We start from the raw sequence: 22,381 nt of genomic DNA, 5'->3' as shown, positions 1-22,381 counted from the left end.
GAAATTTTTCATAAAAAATGCAAACATGCAATGGGTTCACATTATTTTTAAATAAATGCATAAATATTTTTACATTTTTCTCAGTTTTAATTTCTAATACAGTAAACATTAATAGATATAACACAAAAAACAAAAACTCTTTAGAGTTCTCAATAATATGGTTTTTAATATGGTAAAGGGGTCCTGAGACCAAAAGTTTAAGAAAAGCTGCTCCAAAAGTATCCGCCTGTATTTAATCCTGGGATAAGCAAAGGAACTATATTCACCCTAAATAAGCCCCTCTTATCATTATGGCAGTGGATGAACAGGGAAAGAAGGTCAAGAACTGCTGTTTATAAACTTTGTTACTATCTTCTCTTCAGACCCCAGTCTTTTACAAAATAGAGTTTTAATTCTTTTTACATCACTTACAAATAGAACCCACCCAACTTCCTGATTGTATCAGCTGCCCTTTTCTGAGCCTCATCCTGCTCTGCTCTCAGTTAAGGGCTCTGCTCTGCCCTTAACTGAATTATGAAAATCATAATAGTGTGTTGAATTCCAAGAGTAAAAAGACAGTCTTATGCAAAAGTAAGATAAACATTATATATGGTTGTCAAGTAGTAGCAAGACATTTAAAGTGTAAGTACCAAAGAATACAGGACTCTAGCCTCAAGGTGAGACTTTAACCCCAGCCCTGCAGCTGCAGCCATGTAAATTATATAACTTCTCTGAGAGTACAGATGTTGATCCTTGCCTATTATGCAATATTTACAATCACCAAGACCATATATTTATATATATATATTATATATTACAGCACCCTGTAAATTAAAAACCATATTTTCATGTTTAATTTAGTTTCTCAGATTCAAGTCCAAAATTTCAATTCAATTCAACAAATGTTTGTTAAGCATACACCATGTGCAAACCAACATCAACTTTAGCAAAAAGCAGGATCAAACTTCATTTGAAACCTCTCTCTAGTCCCACCTTGCATAATAGGTCTTCCAATTGCAGGCAATAGAAATAAGCTGCAACAAGAGTTGCACACAAGAAAGTTTGAGGAAGACTTCAGCTGGTTCCCAATACAGCTGCGCTGGTCCATATTCTATCAAAAACTCCATCATTTCCACAATCTGTTCATGAGTATATGAACATGCCTATAAAGGAGAGATATATGTTATTACTATATATAACTATCACCTGCCTGCTACCTTCTCAAGCACACCTCACTGACCAATAGGTTTTAAAAATAAAGCTAAGTAACAACAGCTTTCAGATTCCACAATTCTTGAGTCAATAGTCCATACATGAAATAATGACTATATACTGTTTCATCTTTGTGGGGTTTTTTTTGTTTTGTTTTTGAGACAGAGTCTCACTCTGTTGCCCAGGTTAGAGCACTGTGGCGTCAGCCTAGCTCACAGCAACCTAAAAATCCTGGGCTCAAGTGATCCTCCTGCCTCAGCCTCCCAAGGAGCTGGGACTGCAGGCATGCGCCACCATGTCCGGCTAATTTTTTCTATTTTTAGTAGAGATGGGGTCTCGCTCTCACTCAGGCTGGTCCAGAACTCCTAAGCTCAAGCGATACTCCAGAGTGCTAGGATTACAGGCATGAGCCACTGTGCCCAGCCATAATCTTTTATTTATTTATAAGTAGACTCACAATACATTTTGCCCAAAATGATAACAAAAGGTTCTTTTGTGCATATATTTCACAGCTCAAGAAGAGAAAGAAGCACCATGTAATTGATTTCTTTTCAATTTGTGATTTTTAAAACATGCAGACACTGATCTTGATCCCAAAACATATTAAGTTCCAGAATGATAGAGAAGTGAAGTTATAGGCACACCCTTTCAGGAAAGAAAGTCCACATAGGAAGCAGGATATCTAGTATCTGTCATAAAAGAAAGTCCTCTTACACATACTTTAGTTTATCTTTTAGTTCTAGTCCCCTCAAAAAAAGTAGCAACTTACAACCAGGAGCAAAATAAGTCCTTAAAATTAACCTATTACCTCCATTTTCAATTGTTCTGCCTCAATACAGGGAAACGATAATGCAACCATGTGTATCCTGCAGAGATTCCACTGATCTAAATGTGAGTTTCAGGCTCAAGATGATACAGAGAGTGTTAGAACTTTCCCTTGTAAGACAAGGTCCTCTCACCTTGTATGGGGGTTGAGGGTGGACAAGGATGCCACCCTCAGTCCTCTGAAGTGATTGCTTCACTTGTTCCAATTTAATAGCCAGGTGAGCCTCAAAGTACTTGCGCAAGGCCATGCAGGTATGTTTCCCAGTTTGGCGGCTAGCAAATATTTCATCATCACTCAGAAGTGCACCCTGATCTTCCAAATTCAGAATCTCCAAAGTACTGATCTATTAACAAAGAGGCAAAAGATTGGGGCAGAAAGTAGGGGAGAGAACAGGAAGGAAGAGAAAAGTAAAAGGATAAAAAAGGGGGGAAAAGATTTGGTAAACTATTATGCTCAACAATTGTGGTCCTCAACCCCCAGGCCATAGACCAGTAACATTGTGGCCTGTTAGGAACCAGGCCAGGCTGCACAGCAGGAGGTGAGCATCAGGCGAGCAAGCAAAGCTTCACCTGTATTTACATCTACTTCCCATCATTCACATCACCACATAACCACTGCCTCCTGTCAGATCAGCAGCCACATTAGATTCTCATAGGAGTCCAAACCCTACTGTAAACTGTACATGCCAGGGATCTAGGCTGCTTACTCCTTATAAGAATCTAATGCCTGATGAGCTGAGGTGGAGCTGAGGCGGTGATGCTAGTGTGGAGAAGCGGCTGCAAATACAAATTAACATTAGCAGAGAGGTTTGACTGTACAATAAATGTAATGTACTTGAATCATCCCGAAACCATCCCCCACCCCCACCCTGGTCCATGGAAAAACTGTCTTCCATGAAACCGGTCCCTGGTGACAAAATGGTTGGGGACCACTGCTTAACAAGACTGACAAATATCAAAGTTTATCTACATATACAACATGCTAACAGTAGCTATAAGAGAGGCAAACATTAAACCTACACTGAAAAATGATAAGAGCTTTTAATTATGGTGAAAGAAATGCAGGCATAAAGCTATTGCTTTTAGAAAGATCATGAATAGCAATTCCTCCGTAAGAATACTATATCCAAGGCTAATCTACAATGGTACACAGAGTCCTCTAACCGCTAAAGAAAAAGAGAAACTTGTGAATGGAGAAAAAAGATTTCACATAAATAATAACAAAATTCCTTCAATCAGAAGCTTTCTTTCTTCAATGGTGTGTTACTAAAGGGTAGCCAAGACAAGCAGAACCCCTACTTCTAGAGAGAAAAACCAATGAAAGAATCTCACCAAGTTCACCAGACGGCGAAGACCATCATAGCGGTCAAAGAGCTCCAAGACAGCCCGGAATGAAAAGCAAATTGAGAAAAACATGGTAGCATGGCAGCATCCTGAAGCATGAGAACACTCCATTAACCACAGGGTATAGTTCACCACGTCAGACAGAACATTGTGCGGATGCATGCAAACCTGCAAAAAATAAAAATAAAACATAAAGCTTTTAAATTTAAGGGCAAAGGAGCCTCAGAATGGGATGAAAAATTCACCAGTATAGATATCTTTGCAAAATACAATGATCATTCCCAGTGAAGTCATTCTTAAAGTTTACTTCACAATTGCAATTTTAGAACGTAATCCATTCCAAACCTGAAAACCTAATATTAGATAAATATTTAAATTCAACTTATACTTACTAAGTGCCAACAAATATTTATATCATTTAATACTCACAATGGCTCTGTTACATAGGTATTAGGATTCCCACTTAACAGATGAGGAAGAAGCTCTCAGAGAAGTTAAGGGATTCCTCCGAGGTGATAAAAGTAGCTTGAGCCTTATGATACTAAGTCTACAAGTTTAGTGTCCATTCGCTCACTGATTCAGTCATACACATTTTGATGTCTACTATGGCTCAGATAATTAAATTGTAAAGCATTACCCAGGTTTGTTTGGTACTTTTTTCCTCTATCTTAGCCACAATTAACTTTGTATATACACATACAGATTAGTTTACTATTCTCAAAAGACTACCTATCTTCCATAATGTTGAATTCAAAAGGAAAAAAAATTAAAAGCTGATTATCTTATTAAAAAATAAGCAAAGATGAATAAAGATATAGCTCAAGAAGAAATTTACCAGTTTCTCTCTACCACAAAAGACAAACCACACAGAACATTAGAAAAATGTTCCAGGCATAGAAACAAGAGCTTTCCAAGGGGTGCCCAGGGGCCCATCACTTTACAAACATACTACCCATTTACAACTTTTTAAAATAAAATAAAAAAAAAAATCACTAAATATGAAAAAGTCTTAACTAAAAAAACAGCAGAACCAAATGAGGAATGCCTACAGCACTGAGAACAGCTGGAATGATCTTATTATCTCCATCACAAACTATCTGTTAATATACACAAAGCAGCACCTGTTGTTTTTACAATAAATGACTCAAAAATGTCCCTCTACTTAGGGAGATCCAAAGTGCCTGAAGATTAATCTTAATGCCACAGAAGTGGCAAAGACTAAATAAAGCTCCTAGACTCCAATCCATCCTGCATTTTCCCAGTAAAGTCAGAAAAAAAAAATAGGACCTTTTATAAACAATTTTACATTTTTTAAATTATTACTGGCATATCTGAAGACAATCTTACATTTTTAGAATGCTTTGTGAAGACCAGAAATTCATGTTCCTTGCTTCTTTCATTAAAATCTACTCCTCAACTATTCATTTTTTCTTAACCAAAAATTATTCTGCAAATGTGCTCTTTTAAAAAGACTATCCTCGACCCAATCCCATGCCCATAGACCTGAACAGACTGTACTTACTCTTTCCATGGCATCCTGGTTGTAGGACAGGTAATACAAGCACATGGATACACCAGTTGCAGCCATAGAAGGACGAGGAATTTCCAATAATTTCTGTACTCCGCCATGTGCAACAAATTCTGTGGCAAATTTGTTATGGAGCAGGAGAGATGCTAGGTGCTAAACAACAAGGACACAAATTACCACCACAAAACAATCTAGAAAAATCACAAAATCTCTTGACATAATATTAAGTTAGGCTGCTAAATATAACAGCCCTCTGAGTAGACAACCAACCCCTCACAAAAGAAGAAAAGCCAATATCATTTAAGGAAAACAAAAAGCTAAGATTCTGTAACATTCCTCTTTTTCCTCCCAACACCAAGGTTTTTATGAAGGTAAAACATAAGAAATTAAAAGTATTGCTATAAATAATTATATAACCATCCAATCATTTTATTATTACATAGCTTCCCTAAAGGGCTTTTGCTAACTTTTCCATTTTAATCCTTTTAATATTAGGTTATTAAGTAGGGAATGTCCAATTTCCTCAAGTACTAAGTTTGGCAGTTGATATCTCTCACATTTTACTTCAATACTTCTTGTTTTTTCGGTTTTTATTTTACTGTGAAGGTACATCCTCATTCTTTTAAACGCACGTTTTGGCTTGATTATCTTTCAAAATTTTTAAGAGCAGTTTTTGTGAAACCATGGATAAGTCAAAAATTCATGTTATTTTTGAACATGAGTTCCATCATGGAACCAATGCAGCGCAGACAGCTCAAAATATCAATGAAGTATTTGGGAAGGATGTGGCTAATGAATGCACAGTACATCAGTGGTTTGAGAAGTTCCATTCTGGTGATTTTAATCTTGAAAATGAACCATGTGGGTGACCTGTGACCAAGGTGGATAATAATGATGAGCTGAAAGCTGTAGTGGAAGCGAATCCATCTCAACCTACGTGTGAATTACCAGCAAGTTTTAACATTACTATTCCAACAATATTGGACCATGTGAAACAAATGGGCAAGGTAAAGAAGCTGGATAGATGGATACTGCATAAATTAAACAGGCATCAGAAGAGAAATCCTCTCAAAGCTTGCCTGTCTTTGCTGTCACGACATAAAGGCGAATCATTTCTACACTGTATTGTTACGTGTGATGAAAAACGAATTCTGTTTGACAATCTCAAGCATTTGGCACAATGATTGGATAAAGATGAAATGCTGAAACACAGTCCAAAACAGAATATTCATCAAGAAAAGCTAATGGTGTCTGTTTGGTGGTCCAGCACTGGTATTATCCACTACAGCCTCATGAAACCTGGTCAATTGATTATACCAGATGTCTACTGGAACGAATTCAATGAAATGATGAGGATGTTTGGAATTAAGCAGCGGAGATTGGTCAATATAGACAGGCCAATACTCTTATAAGATTGTATGTTGCACAAAACAACAGTGCTCAAACTACAGAAGCTGAACTTGGAAACTCTGTCATTCACCATATTCACCAGACCTTGCACCAACTGACTACCACTTCTTCCAGGCTTTGGACCACTTCTTACAAGGAAAAATATTCAATTCTCAAGAAGCTGTGGAAAACGCCTTTCATGATTTCATCACCATTCGCTCTCCAGGTTTCCTCACTGCTGGCATAAGCAAGCTACCATTTAATATGGCAAAACTGCATCAATAGTTTAGGCCCATACTTTGATTAATTGCACTGCTTCTTGTTTGAGATATACTAAACTTTTAATTTGAAATTGGACATTTCATATTTAGTGACCTAATATATTCAGCTCTCCGTTCTAGCTTTGTTTCAAACACTGAATCAACTAAAAGTCTTAAACTTTGCCTTCTTTTAAACTGACCTCAATATATCCCAAAAGAACAATCTTGAGCAAATTATCAAAACGAGTAAATTTTTAGAGCTAACCAGAATGCATTTTATTTATTTATTTATTTATTTTTGAGACGAGTCTCGCTTTGTTGCCCAGGCTAGAGTGAGTGCCGTGGCATCAGCCTAACTCACAGCAACCTCAAACTCCTGGGCTCAAGCGATCCTACTGCCTCAGCCTCCCAAGTAGCTGGGACTACAGGCATGTGCCACCATGCCCAGCTAATTTTTTCTACATATATTTTTAGTTGGCCAGATAATTTCTTTTTATTTTTTAGTAGAGACGGGGTCTCGCTCTTGCTCAGGCTGGTCTCGAACTCCTGACCTCGAGTGATCCACCTGCCTCGGCCTCCCAGAGTGCTAGGATTACAGATGTGAGCCACCGCACCCAGCCCAGAATGCATTTTAAATAGACATTTAAAAGTTTTTTTAGTTCAGTTAACTTCCTGTTCAATTCTCACTAGCCTCTCTAGGATCTCCTGCACAATTTTAAGGACAGGGAATGCAATGCAAGTAGCAGCTTGTTTGATTACTCTGAACCCAGGCCAATGTGGACAGCTCCCCCTCCTGTTTCCACCAAGGTGCCTTCCAGGCACAGACAATATAGATGTGCAATTACATGATTACCTGAACAAATCTCACCAAGGTCAACAGCAAAATAACAGGTGTACATGCCCTCTTTAGAAGTTCTCTTAACACCCAGGCTCAGGCTAATCCTTCAATAAAATTCAAATTCCTTCTCTCATTATCCTGTTTTTTTGTTTGTTACACAAGTCTACCAAAATCCTACCCAGTCTTCACCCCAAGATGCAACTAAACCCTGTGTGATACCCCTTAAAACTTCCCACACAAAAACGTACAGAAATAGCAACTGCCTCAGTTCCCTTCTACCACTACATCCTGTTCAGGACTGGAAGTTGCATCTGAAAGCAATATCTTTGGGCCAGTGGTAACAACTCTGACCTCCAGCTTCATCTCATTGTTCAAAGTATTAATCTTGATTTTTACACACTTTTTTTTTTTTTTTTTTTTTTGAGACAGAGTCTCTCTCTGTCACCCGGGCTAGAGTGCTGTGGCGATAGCCTAGCTCACAACAACCTCAAACTCCTGGACTTAAGCAATCATCCTACTTCAGCCTCCCGAGTAGCTGGGTCAGGCTCGCGCCACCACACCTGGCTAATTTTTTCTATTTTTAGTAGAGACAGGGTCCTGCTTGTGCTCAGGCTGGTCTCAAACTCCTGACCTCAAGTGATCCTCCCACCTTGGCCTCCCAGAGTGCTAGGATTACAGGCGTGAGCCACCATGCCCGGCCAAGTTTACACACTTTATACACACATATACAACACATCCCACATGTAGGGAAAAATTTTACTCCATTAATGTCTGACCTCCTACAAGTTTAAAATTTCTGGGGGCTGAAAGGCAAATTTCCTCATTTCTATTCCATTTTAATATATTCTGGAACTGTACTATCCAATGCAGTAGTTATTGGCCATACATGGCTAGACATTAGCTACATTTTAAATGCTAAAAGTCACATATGGCTAGTAGCCACAGTATTGAACAGCACAGACACAGACATTTCCATCATCACAGAAAATTCTACTGGATGATGTAGCTCTGGAATATCAGTAATAAAGTTCTGACTTTGAGACGTTTTAAAGTGTCTCTTCTATAAGGTCTATTCTGAAAATTACCATCTCTCAGGAAGAAGAGACCTCTCCCTCCTTTGTGTCCCTACTTTTTTTTCACATCTGTAATATTTAAAAGAAATCATAAGTTTACATGTCTGTCTCTCTTAACCAAATCGTAAAGAGCAAAGACTTAAGATTTATTTGTTTACTTACTGACCTCTTTGTATCCCTAGCACCCAAACATATTTAGGTTAGTGCAAAAGTAATTGCAGTTTTAGCATTATTGAAATTCGCCATTTGATATTGGAATACATTCTTAAATGTGGTTATGTTATAAATTATTTTAATGCACATTTCTCACTTTATGTTTTTTTGCTAATGATTTATTACTTGCTGTTTATATTTATTTTAGACTATGGAAATGATGTTAGACAAAAAGCAAATTCCAGTGATTTTCTTATTCGAGTTCAAAATGGGTCATAAAGCAGCAGAGACAACTCACATCATCAATCATGCACTTGGCCTAGGAACTGCTAACAAACATACAGTGCAGTGGTGGTTCAAAAAGTTTTGCAAAGGAGATGACAGACCCTTCAAGATAAGGAGGGCAGTGCCTGGCAGCCATCAGAAGTTGACAATAACCAATTGGGAGCAATCATCGAAGCTGATCCTCTTACAACTACAGGAGAAGTTGCCAAAGAACTCAACGTCGACCATTCTGTGGTCGTTTGGCATGTGAAGCAAACTGAAAAGGTGGAAAAGCTCGGTAAGTGAATGCCTCATGAGCTGACCAAAAATCAAAAAAACCTGTCATTTTCAAGTGTCATCTTCTCTTCTTGCATGCAACAACAATGAACCATTTCTCGATCGCTTTATGACATGCAACAAAAAGTAGATTTTATACAACAACCACCAACAACCAACTCAGTGGCTGGACTGAGAAGAAGCTCCAAAGCACTTCCCAAAGCCAAACTTGCACCAAATAAAGGTCTTGGATACTGCTGGGTGGTCTGCTGCCAGTCTGATCCACTACAGCTTTCTGAATCCCAGCAAAACCATTACATCTGAGAAGTATGCTTAGCAAATCTACAAGATGCACTGAAAACTGCAGCACCTGCAGCTGGCATTGGTCAACAGATAGGACGCAATTCTTCTCCACCACAACACCCGACCACAAATTGCACAACCAACACTTCAAAAGTTGAATGAATTGGGTTACGAGGTTTTGCCTCATCTGCCATATTCACCTGACCTCTCGTCAAACAACTACCACTTCTTCAAGCATCTCAAGAACTTTTTGCAGGGAAAACATTTCCACAAACACGCAGGATACAGAAAATTCTTTCCAAGAGTTCGTCGAATCCCAAAGCACAGATTTTTATGCTATAGGCATAAACAAACTTATTTCTCATTGGCAAAAAGTGTTGATTGTAATGATTCTTATTTTGATTAATAAAGATGTGTTTGAGCCTAGTTATAATTATTTAAAATTCACAGACCAAAACCGCAATTACTTTTGGACAAACCTAAATAGCACCTGGCCCATGAAAAGCACTCAAAAAATGTTTACCAAAGAATGAAGGCAAAAATACAGTTCCAAGTGGTTTAGAAAAATAACCTCTTCAGCAAAGGGAAAACATAAACTAAAAGTTGATTAAAGAAATAGCAGGCAGACTCAAACTCAGTAAAGGGAAATGATTTCACAGGTTGCAAAGGGGCTAAACATAGGAGGGCAAGTATAGCCCACCAAGTCCATATCTATCTGTGATAATTAAGGTAATCTGAATAGAGAGAGGTAAACTGGCAAATAACATTGTGGCTATCATATACTTCTACCTAACAGCTAACTATTGAACAAAGTACCATTCAGAGACAAAATCATTAAAATTCTATTTAAAAATTTGTATAACATGAACAACACCGTAACAATCCTCGAAATCCTGAAGAAAATAACAATTATTGGCTGGGCGAGGTGTCTCATGCCTATAATCCTAGCACTTTGGGAGGCCAAGGCAGGAGGATTGCTTGAAGCCAAGAGTCAAGACCAGCCTGAGCACTGTTGTGAGACCCCATCTCTACTTTGTTCAGTAGTTACCTGCACACAGAACTATATGATAGCCACAAGGTTATTCATCCAGTTTCTCTCTCTCTGTTTAGAACACCTTAGTTATCATGGATAAGTGTGGACCGTGTGGACCAGACTTATCTGCCCTTCCATGTTTTAACCCTTTGCAACCTAGGAAGTCATTTCCCTTTACTGAGTTTGGGTCTGCCTATTTCTTTACTCATTTTTTGGTTTATATTTTGTTCACCCTAGATAATCTAACATTATACAATATGTATACAGTTAAAAGTTTAGAAAAAGTGTTGTTGGCTAATAGAGGGGATATCTAAAAGGCAGTATGACATTAAAAAGTACTATCATACATAGTTTTCCATTCCTATTCATCAACAATAACTGAGGCCACTTGCAGGTCTAGATTCCATTTTCTACCTCAACATTCAGCCCATTAGGATTAACTCCTAAATTTCTCTACAGACACTTGGTAAGCTTCATTTCTTCTATCTAAGAATGCTATTATTCTGACACATCTGGCAAAAGAAATAACCTGAGCAACACAATACAGAGAAACTGTATGCTGAAATACGGAGACACAGGTCTGTCAATAAAATGCTTAGTGATCTAATACTTTTAAGAAACTTACCTTGAGTGCCTCAAACGTAAGTAGGACATCATTAGTTTGTTTCAGGTCAATATAGAACATCATCAACTCCCGTGATCCAAGCTGCATGAATATGGGAAGTAACTAAAATGAAAACCAAAAACAAGTCTTAAATTTTGGCTTTGTTTTCTATGAGGATAGAAGATTAAAGTAATGAGGCACTTCTCCCCTTCCTTATGAAGATAAACATATGAATGCTCTGTGATCAAACAGACCTTATCAAGAAGTAACCTGCATAAGACTTTACAAGTTTGGGGCAAAGACTTATTTGTAGTAAAGAACATATCATTGTATAAAATGCTACCACAGGCCAGGAGTCGTGGCTCACGCCTGTAATCCTAGCACCCTAGGAGGCTGAGGCAGGAGGATCGCTTGAGCTCAAGACCAGCCTCACCAAGAGCAAGACCCCATCTCTACAAAAAATAGAAAAATTAGCCTGCTGTGGTGGCGAGTGCCTATAGTCCCAGATACTCGGGAGGCTGAGGCAGGATGATCACTTAAGCCCAGGAGTTTGAGGTTAGGTTACAGTGAACTAGAATAACACCACTGCACTCTAGCCAGGGTGACAGAGCAAGACTCTGTCTCAAAAAAAAAAAAAAAAAAAAAACCCAGAAATAAACACAATCATTCCAAAGTATAAACAATACTCTTCCCAACAAACTTACCTCCTGATATTCTCCTAGAGGGGTTAAGTATTGGAGAATGAGTCGCTGCTCAATAGCGGGAGTCATAGGATAAAGGGTGTAATTGGTGCCAATCACCCAGGGGGACATTTCTGACCAGCTGCTGTTAGACAGCTCAACAAACATGCGATCTGGATCAGAAGACGAGAAACCCAGCTTTTGCTTGGCTTTCCTAAAGTTCTCTCTGTCACCCTGTTTTGATGGCTTGTTTTTCTTCAATCCTCCTTCCTCAGGTTTGGTTGCTGAGTTCACTCTGCTACTGGTCTTATGGCCTGAATCAAGATGAAAGGAGATCTCCATGTCTCCAGAAGCTTCCTCTTGGTCTCCATCCACTACATCTACAGGCATGTCACCATAGTCCATATCCACAGCTTCCTCATCCAGAGGCAAAAGGGGTTCAGAAGAGAGCTTCCGTGGGCTGGGACGCTTATTTTCTTGCCGCAAAGCCACTTCCTGAAGCTGTAGCTCCCTCAGTCTTCGAAGTACTATTGCCACCTATCAACAGATATTAGAATAAAAGAGGTGGTCTCTTCTGCATCTTAATTAAATAATATTTAATAATTCTTATTTCTACTTAAGAAGAACTAGATACTCATGTAGTTAGCCCAATGCCTGGTAATAGTAAAGATGTGATAAATATGTTGAGTTGATTCCTACAATCTGAGGAAGCAACAGCTAGTCTTGTTGTCCATAAAATTTCCCATAGAACCCAAACCAGAAGATCTACTCATAAACTACATCATTTACAAGTGATCTGTTTAGGTCAAGTTGGGCTCAAAAATCACCCCTGAAGAGGCAGAAACTAGATATATTCATAATTTTTAAAAAGTGTCTCTGATAATCAAACATGAAGTTTTCTTAAATCTATTAAGTTGTATTCTGATAGGTACTATCATCTATATTGTACCCAATTACATAATCTATTTTTCAAGTTAATTTATTTTTTTACTTTTTCTTTTAAGTATTTACTTTTTAGGTCAACCCTAGAAAGTAGCATTGTGCTTAGTTTTAAAAAGAGAGGGGGATTATGTGTGCAATTTACTTTGAACTGCAATTTTTTTTTTTAATTAGAACGGTGGCTAGATAAAAGGAAGGGCAAGTGGATGAATATATAATAAGTATAGTAAAATGTTCACAATTTAGGTGATGCATATACAGTTGTTTACTATAAAATGCTTCCAACTGAAAATTTTCATAACACAAATGTTGGGGACAGAAAGAAATGGAATAGTACTATTCTTTATTTGCCATAAAATGTCATGATTCTTGACAAGATTAAAACAGCTATTTTCAAGTTCAAAAAAAGTAAAATCAAAACTCTTATGGAAAGTAATATTAAAATTATAGCTATGCTCCAGTACCAGGTAATAAATAGGACCTCCCTATTCAGATTCAGGTAGCAAGCAAGAACTTGTGAATATTCTACCATTCTATGCAAAATTTATTCTAACACAGTCCTTACCAGCTGTGAATTTTCATCCCTATAGTTGGCAGCAATGTCTTGATTTTCCATAGCACCTCCTAACAGTCCAGTAGAATATGTCCTCAATGGTTGATCAGCCTCTCGGGCCCATTTGAAAAGATTCTCAACAATTCCTTCCTGTAGTAAAGGAAATAAAACAGTACAATTAAGAAAAAGCCCACTTCCGTAATTAAAGATATAAGCAAAGATTTCAGTCTCATGAACAACACTGAATAAAATATTCAATATTGTTCATAAGAATCAAAAATGTTTGGCCAGGTGTGGTGGCTCATGCCTGTAACCCCAACACTTTGGGAGGATGAGGTAGGAGGATCTCTTGAGGCCAGGAGTTCAAGACCAACCTGGCAACAAAGCAAGACTCCACCACTACAAAAATATTTTAAAAATTAGCTGGGTATGGTGGCACACACCTGTAGTCCCAGCTACTTGGGAGGCTGAGGTGGGAAGATCTGAGCCCAGGCATTTGAGGTTGCAATGAGCTATGGTTGAGTCACTACACTTCAGCCTTAGCAACGGAGCAAGACCTTGTCTCTATGGAAAAAAAATATCCTACTAAACTGTCCCATAGTAGGTGGCTTAGTTATATAAAACGTCTGTGCATTTGTGCAAAAGAATCCTATTTAGCCATTAAAACTCAAACTAAAAATCAATAATCACCAGAATTTAGTCCTACTTTACATGTTAACCCCATGCAACGGAAAACGTTTCATGACCAACTAGGGAACACTAGTGGCACAATCACAGCTCACTGTAACCTCGAACACTTGGACTCAAGTGATCCTCCCACCTCAACCTCCCAAAGTGCTGGAATTACAGGTGTGAGCCACTGTACCTGGCCCATTTTCTTTAGACTATGTATGTTTATGTGTACTCTATTTCATAATAAACACTAATTTAAAGTGGGCGCTGGCTGAGGTCATGCTGCGGACTCACAAACCTGGCAGAAAATAAATACACACACACACACACACACACACACACACACACACACACACACACATTGGCCGGGTGTGGTGGCTCACGCCTATAATCCCAACACTCTGGGAGGCCGAGGTGGGAGGATCGTTTGAGGTCAGGAATGTGAGACCAGTCTCAGCAAGAGCAAGACCCCATCTCTACTAAATATAGAAAGAAATTAGCTGGGCAACTAAAAATAGAAAAAAAATTAGCCGGGCATGGTGGCGTGTGCCTGTAGTCCCAGATTCTCAGGAGGCTGAGGCAGGAGGATCGCTTGAGCCTAGGAGTTTGAAGTTGCTGTCAGCTAAGCTGATGCCAAGGCACTCTAGGCTGGATAACAGAGCAAGACTTGTCTCGAAAGAAAAAAAAAAAAAAAGAAAGAAAATGAAAATCACCTGCATTCTACTATCCAGCTTAAGGAAAAGAAATCTCCCATGTGTCCCTCCCTGTACCACCTGTTTCTTCCTTCCCCCAAGGAGTTTAAACATTCCTAAATTTTAACAATTTTCTTGTTAAACTTTTGTTGAGCGTTAAATACTTTTGAACTATATAAATTGTGTGGTACTGTATTTTTTCTGTAACTTGTTTCTTTAACTCAACATTATGTTTTTTAGATTCATCTATGTTGTTGCATGTAGCATACTTGAATAGCACTCAACATAAGACAGGCTACAAAACATGAATTTATTTAACCCTCATATTAACCCTGTATGATCTGGTAGGAACTATATTTGCAGATGAGGAAAAGGAGTCACAGTGAGGGTAAGTAACTAACCAAAAGTCACAAAACTAGTAAGTGACAGAGCTAGATCTGAATCTAGACAAATACCTCCAGCTGCTCTTCACCCCCAAACTGTGCTGCTATTTTGTTGGCTTAACGAACAATGATACTATAAACTATTCTTGTGCAAGCCAAATCTCTGTGGTACACATCTAGGAACAGAACTGCTAAGTCACAGGGTATATACATGTTCAACTTTACCAGATGAGGCTCAACTATTTTCCAAAGTCATTGCAACATTCACATTTCTACCAACAGTGAGTAAAAGTGTTCATTTTCCCCACATCTTTGACAACACTTTGCCAGTATCAGACTTTATTTTTTGCAGTCTGAAAGGTGTAAAAATAGCATTTCATTTAATTTGAATTTTCCTTACTTACTAATTAGGTTCAGCATTTTTATCATGTATTTGTTCAGGCTTTTGAGTCTGTAATATACTCTTGCTTTTGTCAGTGTCTTTTGCTAAATAGAAGTTCTTAATTTTTATATAATACTTAATATTTTCTCTTGTACTTAAGTCTTAAATTCTTCCATAGGGTCATTGAGTCATTCTCCCATATACTGCCAAGAATTTTAATCATTTTTTAAAATCAACACTCTGAAGAACACATTTTGAAATATTTTGTTGTAAAATACTTCTTGATATGGAATATATTTACCATCTATATTAAGTTTCTTTTTTTGTTCCCTCTTTCCAAATAGTCCTCTTCCAATTTATCTAGAATTTTTGTTCTACATTTTCCCCTCCAAAATTCTTTTGGTCAATATTTCTAGGTTTGCGAAAGTATAATGAAGACATTTTCTACTATCTTCTGATCTTTATTACTGCTGTGGAAAAGTCTGCTGTTTTATTATTTGCAGGAATCTTTTCACTCTGCTTGCTTTTAAGATCTCTTTGTCTTTAATTCTTGAATCTGAATGGTCATTTTTTTCATTAATTTGTAAAATCCTAATGTCATATCTCTGAATATTACCTTTCTCATTTCTCTATTCAATCCTCCTGAATCTCCTTTTAGGTACATTTTGAACTTTCTAATTCTAGTCCATGTCTCAACTTCTTTTACATTTTTCATCTCTTATTTCTAGGAGCTTTATTATTAGTTATCCTACCAGATATTCTATTAATAGTTCGTTAATCTATCTTCAGCTGTGTCTAAACTTTAAGTTTTTAAATTCAATACTTGTAATTTTTATTTCTAATAGTTCTTTGATTCATTTTCCAAATAGCCACTTATTTAATAGAATCTTGGGCTTTTCTTAGGGTCCTGATTCCTTCTTTTTATATCCAATAGTTTAACCATTTTAAGTGTACAATTCAACAGAATCAAGTAGTTCACAATGTTGTATAACCATTACCAGTATTTATTTTCAGAACTTTTTCATTATCCCAAACAGAAGCTCTGTATCCTCTATTTTCAATAATGGCTAGGACAACCATACAGAAAGTCAATAAAGAAATGGAGGCTTGAACATTATAAACCACATGACCTAAGAGATATATGCAGAACACTTCACCATATAAGAGTATAATATATAACCTTCTCAAGTACACATCAAACATATTCTAGCGTAGACCATATGTTAGGCCACAAAGCAAGCCTTTTTTTCTTTTTTTTTTGAGACAGAGTCTCACTCTGTTACCTGGGCTAGAGTGCCGTGGTTTCAGCCTAGCTCAAAGCAACCTCAAACTCCTGGGCTCAAGCAATCCTCCTGCCTCAGCCTCCCAAGGAGCTGGGATTACAGGTGTGCACCACCATGCCCAGCTAATTTTTTCTATTTTCAGTAGAGATGGGGTCTCACTCTCACTCAGGCTGGTCTAGAACTCCTGAGCTCAAGCAGATCCTCCCGCCTTGGCCTCCCATAGTGCTAGGATTACAGGCATGAGCCACACACCTGGCCAACAAAGCAAGTCTTAATAAACCAATGAGTGGCCCAGCATGGCCCTCTTCATTTTGGGAGGCACCTAGGGATTTCCTTTTCTAAGAGTTTGTAATAGTTTACCAAGAATTAGTATGTGTGTGTAATAGGGGAGTTTTTCAAGTTATCCTGGCCAGTCATCTTGATATATCTGGGTCTCCTTCCCTCTTTCCTGAACCATTTCTTTTTTCTCTGTTTCTGAAAAACCATATACTCGTGTTGTTCTTCCTACCTCATGGGATGCTGTGAGGATTAAGCAACATAATGCAAATCAAACGCTTAGCACAGGGCTAGCACCCAATAATAGTAGTCGTCAACCTAACTGACTGACCCCAAGGACATTCTCTTCGCAAAACGCTTACTAACATTCTAGGGGAATCTTAACTCTCCAGAGTATAAAGTCAGGGAAAAGATGGCTTAAAGAGTACACTTTGAAATTTCATTCTCTCCTTTTTTTTTTTTTTTTTGTATCAACAGCATCTCGCTATGTTACCCAGACCAGTCTCAAACTTTTGGCTTCAAGCAGTCCTCCCATATGAGCCTCCCAAAGTGCTGATATTATATGAGCCACCATGCCCAGCCCATTCTCTCCAATTTTATAACTTTGATCCCCAGTAATTTAAAACCTCAAAGACAAAAATGAAGGGGATAGGAGAAAAAAGAGAAAAATGATGAAGTATACTCTTACTTAAAAAGTAAGTCCCTAAAAGGTCCTGATCTGCCTGGATTATCAGCATAAGCTGATCACTTAACAATATGAAAAACCTATTACATAAACAATATTAAAGATAAAGTGACACACTTAATATAATGAAGAAACTATACAGCCAAATAATTCTAAATAAAAATAAAATTTAAAGTTTATTTCAATATCTCTGAAAGTCAGCAACTTTTTTAAAACTGGCTTAATTAACAAAATCAATTTAATAAATTGCAACTAGCTCTAAAGTAAAAAGAAATGAAATTTAAATATCAGAATAAATTGTACAAAGTAGGAGTAAACTGTTCAAGAACGTTCTTTTTCATACATTTAATGTATGAACTGGGTTGCAATGTAAAAAATAAATGTAAAATTGAGGCCAAGTGCAGTGGCAATATAGTGAAACCTTGTCTCTTTAAAAAAAAGAAACAACCAGAAATACTTATGGCAAAGAAAAAAGAAAAAGAAAAATTAGCTAGGCACAGTGGCTCACAGCTCAGACCTGTAGTCCTAGCTATTCAGGAGGCTGAAGTGAGAGGATTGAGCCCAGGAGTTGGTGGCTGCAGTAAGCTATTATTGTACCATTGCACTGCAGCCCATGACAGAGTGATACCCTGTCTCTTAAAAAAAAAAATGTAAAATGTGTTACTATGATTCACAAAATTTGAAAAACACTGCTCCAGAGCAATAAAGTTTTTTTGTTTTGTTTTTTTGAGACAGAGTCTTGCTCTGTCGGCCCGGGTAGAGTACAGTGGTGTCATCACAGCTTCACTACAGCCTCCAACTCCTGGGCTTAAGCGATCATCCTGCCTCAGCCTCCTGAATAGCTGGGTCTATAGGTGCAACCACCACGCCCAGCTAATTTTTCTATTTTTTTTTTTTTTAGTAGAGACGGGGTTGCTCAGACTGGTCTCAAACTCCAGAACTCAAGCAATCCTTCTACCTCAGTCTCCCAGACCACTAGGATGACATGTGTGACCCACCGTGCCCAGTCTAGAGCAATAAGCCTTAATCATAGCTTTGTGAAACACCAATAGCCAATCTGTCTAGAAATAATGATTTCTGACTCACTAATTAAAAAGCTATAATTTTTTTTTAAAAGAAATATTGATTCACATCAAAACAGCATTTGCATAGAATACTTCTAAAAAGTAGAGATCATCATGTAATCCAATGGTAAAGTTAACACAATGTGAAAGAGGTTTGTAATCTGTTCTCCAGGACATTAGATTCAAGACAATCTTATTTCCAATCTGATGCACAACTGAATAAGTCAATTCTCCCAATTAACAGAAATTAGTTATTAATTAAATCATCAATTAGAAACAAGAAAGCTGTTTTGCAGAAAACTTTATTATCATAATATCCTTTAATCAGTGTTTTTAACCTCCAAAGGGCATTCGCTTCTTTGTAGATCTACAATGATGAAACTGTAAGGGACCAGAGGTAATTTTCCTACAATAACAACCAGGAAATTTCACAAAGCACAGTGAAATCATCTGTAATCTTCTATAAACCTTGTGTATACAAATATATTGCCACAAATGCTGCTTTTATCATCTTGATTTTCAAAAGTATCCATATTAAAATATTTTTGAGGCTGGGCGCAATGGCTCACGCCTGTAATCCTAGCACTTTGGGAGGCTGAGGCAAGAGGATAGCTCCAGGTCAGAAGTTTGAGACCAGCCTGAGCAAGAGCGAGACCCCTTCTCTACTAAAAATAGAAAGAAATTAGCTGGACAACTAAAAGTATATATAGAAAAATCAGCCGGGCATGGTGGCACATCCCTGTAGTCCCAGCTACTCTGGAGGCTGAGGCAGAAGGATTGCTTGAGCCCAGGAGTTTGAGGTTGCTGTGAGCTAGGCTGACGCCACGGCACTCTAGCCCGGGCAACAGAGTAAGACTCTGTCTCAAAAAAAATAAAAATATTTTTGACAAGGATATAGACTGTTCTGGTCTCCCACAGGGGCTGCTAACTGAAGATTTTAAAATCTAATCTGTATGTAATATGGCAAATTATAACATTAATTACAATCTCATTCTCTAAAATACTAGTTTTCTGCACAACTGTTCTGTAATAAATATTAACATAAATTTTCTTAAAAGTTAAATTTTTAAAAATCCAATAAATAAGAAAAAAAGGAGGAAGATTTAAAATAATAAAAAAGAAAAAAATATATATCCAGTTCATTTGATTCATATACTTAACTATATTAAGACTTCCAGATTGTTTAAGAAGATTAAAATTTTAATATTTTTAAAAATAAAGCGAGCTATGTGGCATACCCAATTCACACAGCAAATTCTTAAAGCTAAGAGACAAAATATTTATATTACTTCTAAAAACAGAGCAACTAATTTCTGATAGTTGAAGTATACATGCATAGTCACTATCTAATTAACATTTTCTTATCTTTGTAGCACTTACTCTTATTTGAAATTATCAGTTTACTTGTGTCTGCCAACCCCCAAACAAATACATGCACGTAAGCGCCCATCTTGCTGACAAAAAATTCCTAGTACCTAGCACAAAACAGGTCTTCAAATATTAACTAAATAAATACTGAAAGGTGGTCTAATAACATAACAGAGGAAAATAAACTATCAAACAGAAAGTAAGAGAAATAAACTCACAGCACATAATTGCCCCTGTGAAGACAAAACTCACAGTACAACTGCCCTTTCTTTGAGTCTCACTCTGTTGCCCAGATTAAAGTGCTGTGGCGTCAGCCTAGCTCACAGCAACCTCAAACTCCTGGGCCCAAGCAATCCTCCTGCCTCAGCCTCCTGAGCAGCTGGGACTACAGGCACTTGCCACCATGCCCAGCTAATTTTTTGTATTTGTAGTAGCCTGGCTAATTTTTTTTCTATTTTTAGTAGAGATGAGGTCTCGCTCTTGCTCAGGGTGGTCTCAAACTCCTGATCTCAAGTGATACTTCCCACCTTGACCTCCCACAGTGCTAGGATTATAGGTGTGAGCCACTTTGCCAGCCTAACTTGTTATCTCTTAAAAGTTCTTGCTCAGCCTTGAAGAGCCCTAGGCAGACAAGTAGGGGTGTGATCTCTCTGCCTCAGTTCCTACCCAAAAAACCAGATTTCAAGGACTCAAATAACCCAGCCTCACAGAGAAAAGAAACAAATAAAAAACACCTGCAATAGCTTCGCTGCTGCTTCTGTTATCAGTCTCCTGAAGCAAAGGAAAAAAAAAAGCCATTTTTACCCTTTAAAACTCCAAGCAGCTTTTCCTCTGCTGGCATTTCCCACTGATTTCTTCAGCGCCATGTCATATCCATATCCCTTCTTTTCTTTCTCTCTCTCTCTCTCTCTCTTTCCCAAGAAAGTAAAATAAACTTTCTTTCCTAAAACTATTCTAACTCCTAGTGTGAGAATTCTTTCTCCAACCAGCACCATGAGAACCTTGTGAGGTCCACACCCTAACAAATACTAAATATTACCAAGAATAGAACGGGCTTTTCAAAGTATACAAAATTCTTTGTCACTGGGAAAGTCCACTCAAGACTAAATGTTAATTTGATAGTGAATATGCATGTATATTTTAACTGTCAAAAATTAGTTGCTCTATTTTTATAAGTAATATAAATATTTTGTCTCTCGGCTTTAAGAATTTGCTGTGACTTGGGTATGACACATAGCTTGCTTTATTTTTAAAGATATTAAAATTTTAATCTTCTGAAACAATCTGGAAGTCGCATTATAGTTAAGTGTAAGAGTTTGGATGAAATTATAAATCTATTCTAAAAACACATGTTCTTAGGATTTAAAAAAAAAAAAAAAAAAGCCAGGCACAAAGGCTCATGCCTATAATCCCAGCAATTCAGGAGGCTGAGGCGAGAGGAACCTTTGAGGCCAAGAGTTCAAGACCAGCCTGGGCAACACAGAGAGACACCTGTGTTGTTGTTTTTCTCTATAAAAAACAAGAAAAATTGGCTGGGCATGGTGGCACATGCCTGTTGTCCCAGCTACTTGGGATGCTGGGGTGGGAGGATAACTTGAGCCCAAGAGTTCAAGGTTACAGTGAGCTATGATCACATCACTGTACTCCAGCCTGAGTGACAGAGCAGGACCATCTCTAAGGAAAAAAAGATTTTAAAAAATAATATAGTACCCAAGCAACAAGTACTCATCAAAATACCTATTTTTAATTTTTTCTTATTGCTTGTCTGGATTTCTTAAATTTGTATAACATTACTATTTGAATAACAAAAAGCTGTAACAATTATTTTAAAAACAAAGACTAATTAAACAGGTCACCATTCAATCAAAAACTAAAATGATGAATTTTCTTTTTAGTAAGTACCTTTTCTTGAAAGACAACAGCAGTTTCCAGCCCTGGCATGATGTCCAGTAGGAGTCTGCAAGCCGCAGTGTTTAAAGGGGGCTCTCGGCTTGTCATCACATATGCATTCACCAGCTGTAAAGACAAAAATGCTTTTCATCTGAAAATCAACCCAGTCAAATTAAAGACATCTAATAAATCTTTAACATATTCCCAATACTTTCTTTTCTTTTCTTTTTTTTTTTTGAGACAGGGTCTCGCTCTGTTGCTAGGGCTAGAGTACAGCGGTGTCATCATAGCTCACTGCAACCTCAAACTCCTGGGCTCAAGTGAAATTCTCCTGCCTCAGCCTCCCAAGAGCTGGGACTACAGGCGTGTGCCACCATGCCAGCTAATTTTTCCATTTTTTATAGAGACAGGGTCTTGCTCTTGCTCAGGCTGG

At 37.7% G+C, this 22,381-nt stretch overlaps 1 protein-coding gene across 3 annotated transcripts in view; it reads right to left on the bottom strand.

Annotated features, from left to right (window-relative positions):
- DCAF1 (DDB1 and CUL4 associated factor 1) overlaps nucleotides 1-22,381 on the bottom strand; it is a 69,772-nt gene that overhangs the window by 26,661 nt on the left and 20,730 nt on the right. For all 3 annotated transcript variants that reach the window (XM_045530110.1, XM_045530108.1, XM_045530109.1), the window contains exons 5-12: nucleotides 21,961-22,074; nucleotides 13,266-13,403; nucleotides 11,786-12,298; nucleotides 11,103-11,204; nucleotides 4,883-5,041; nucleotides 3,349-3,528; nucleotides 2,151-2,360; nucleotides 973-1,142 (exon numbers count right to left, since the gene is read on the bottom strand). In XM_045530110.1, the coding sequence (XP_045386066.1) occupies nucleotides 973-1,142; nucleotides 2,151-2,360; nucleotides 3,349-3,528; nucleotides 4,883-5,041; nucleotides 11,103-11,204; nucleotides 11,786-12,298; nucleotides 13,266-13,403; nucleotides 21,961-22,074 (1,586 nt within the window). The remainder of the gene's footprint in view (nucleotides 1-972; nucleotides 1,143-2,150; nucleotides 2,361-3,348; nucleotides 3,529-4,882; nucleotides 5,042-11,102; nucleotides 11,205-11,785; nucleotides 12,299-13,265; nucleotides 13,404-21,960; nucleotides 22,075-22,381) is intronic.

The sequence above is a fragment of the Lemur catta genome, chromosome 18 (assembly GCF_020740605.2).
Source record: "Lemur catta isolate mLemCat1 chromosome 18, mLemCat1.pri, whole genome shotgun sequence".
NCBI classification, from domain to species: domain Eukaryota; kingdom Metazoa; phylum Chordata; class Mammalia; order Primates; family Lemuridae; genus Lemur; species Lemur catta.
The sequence above is the reverse complement of the archived record's forward strand: the minus strand, read 5'-3'. Positions and strand labels throughout refer to the sequence as shown.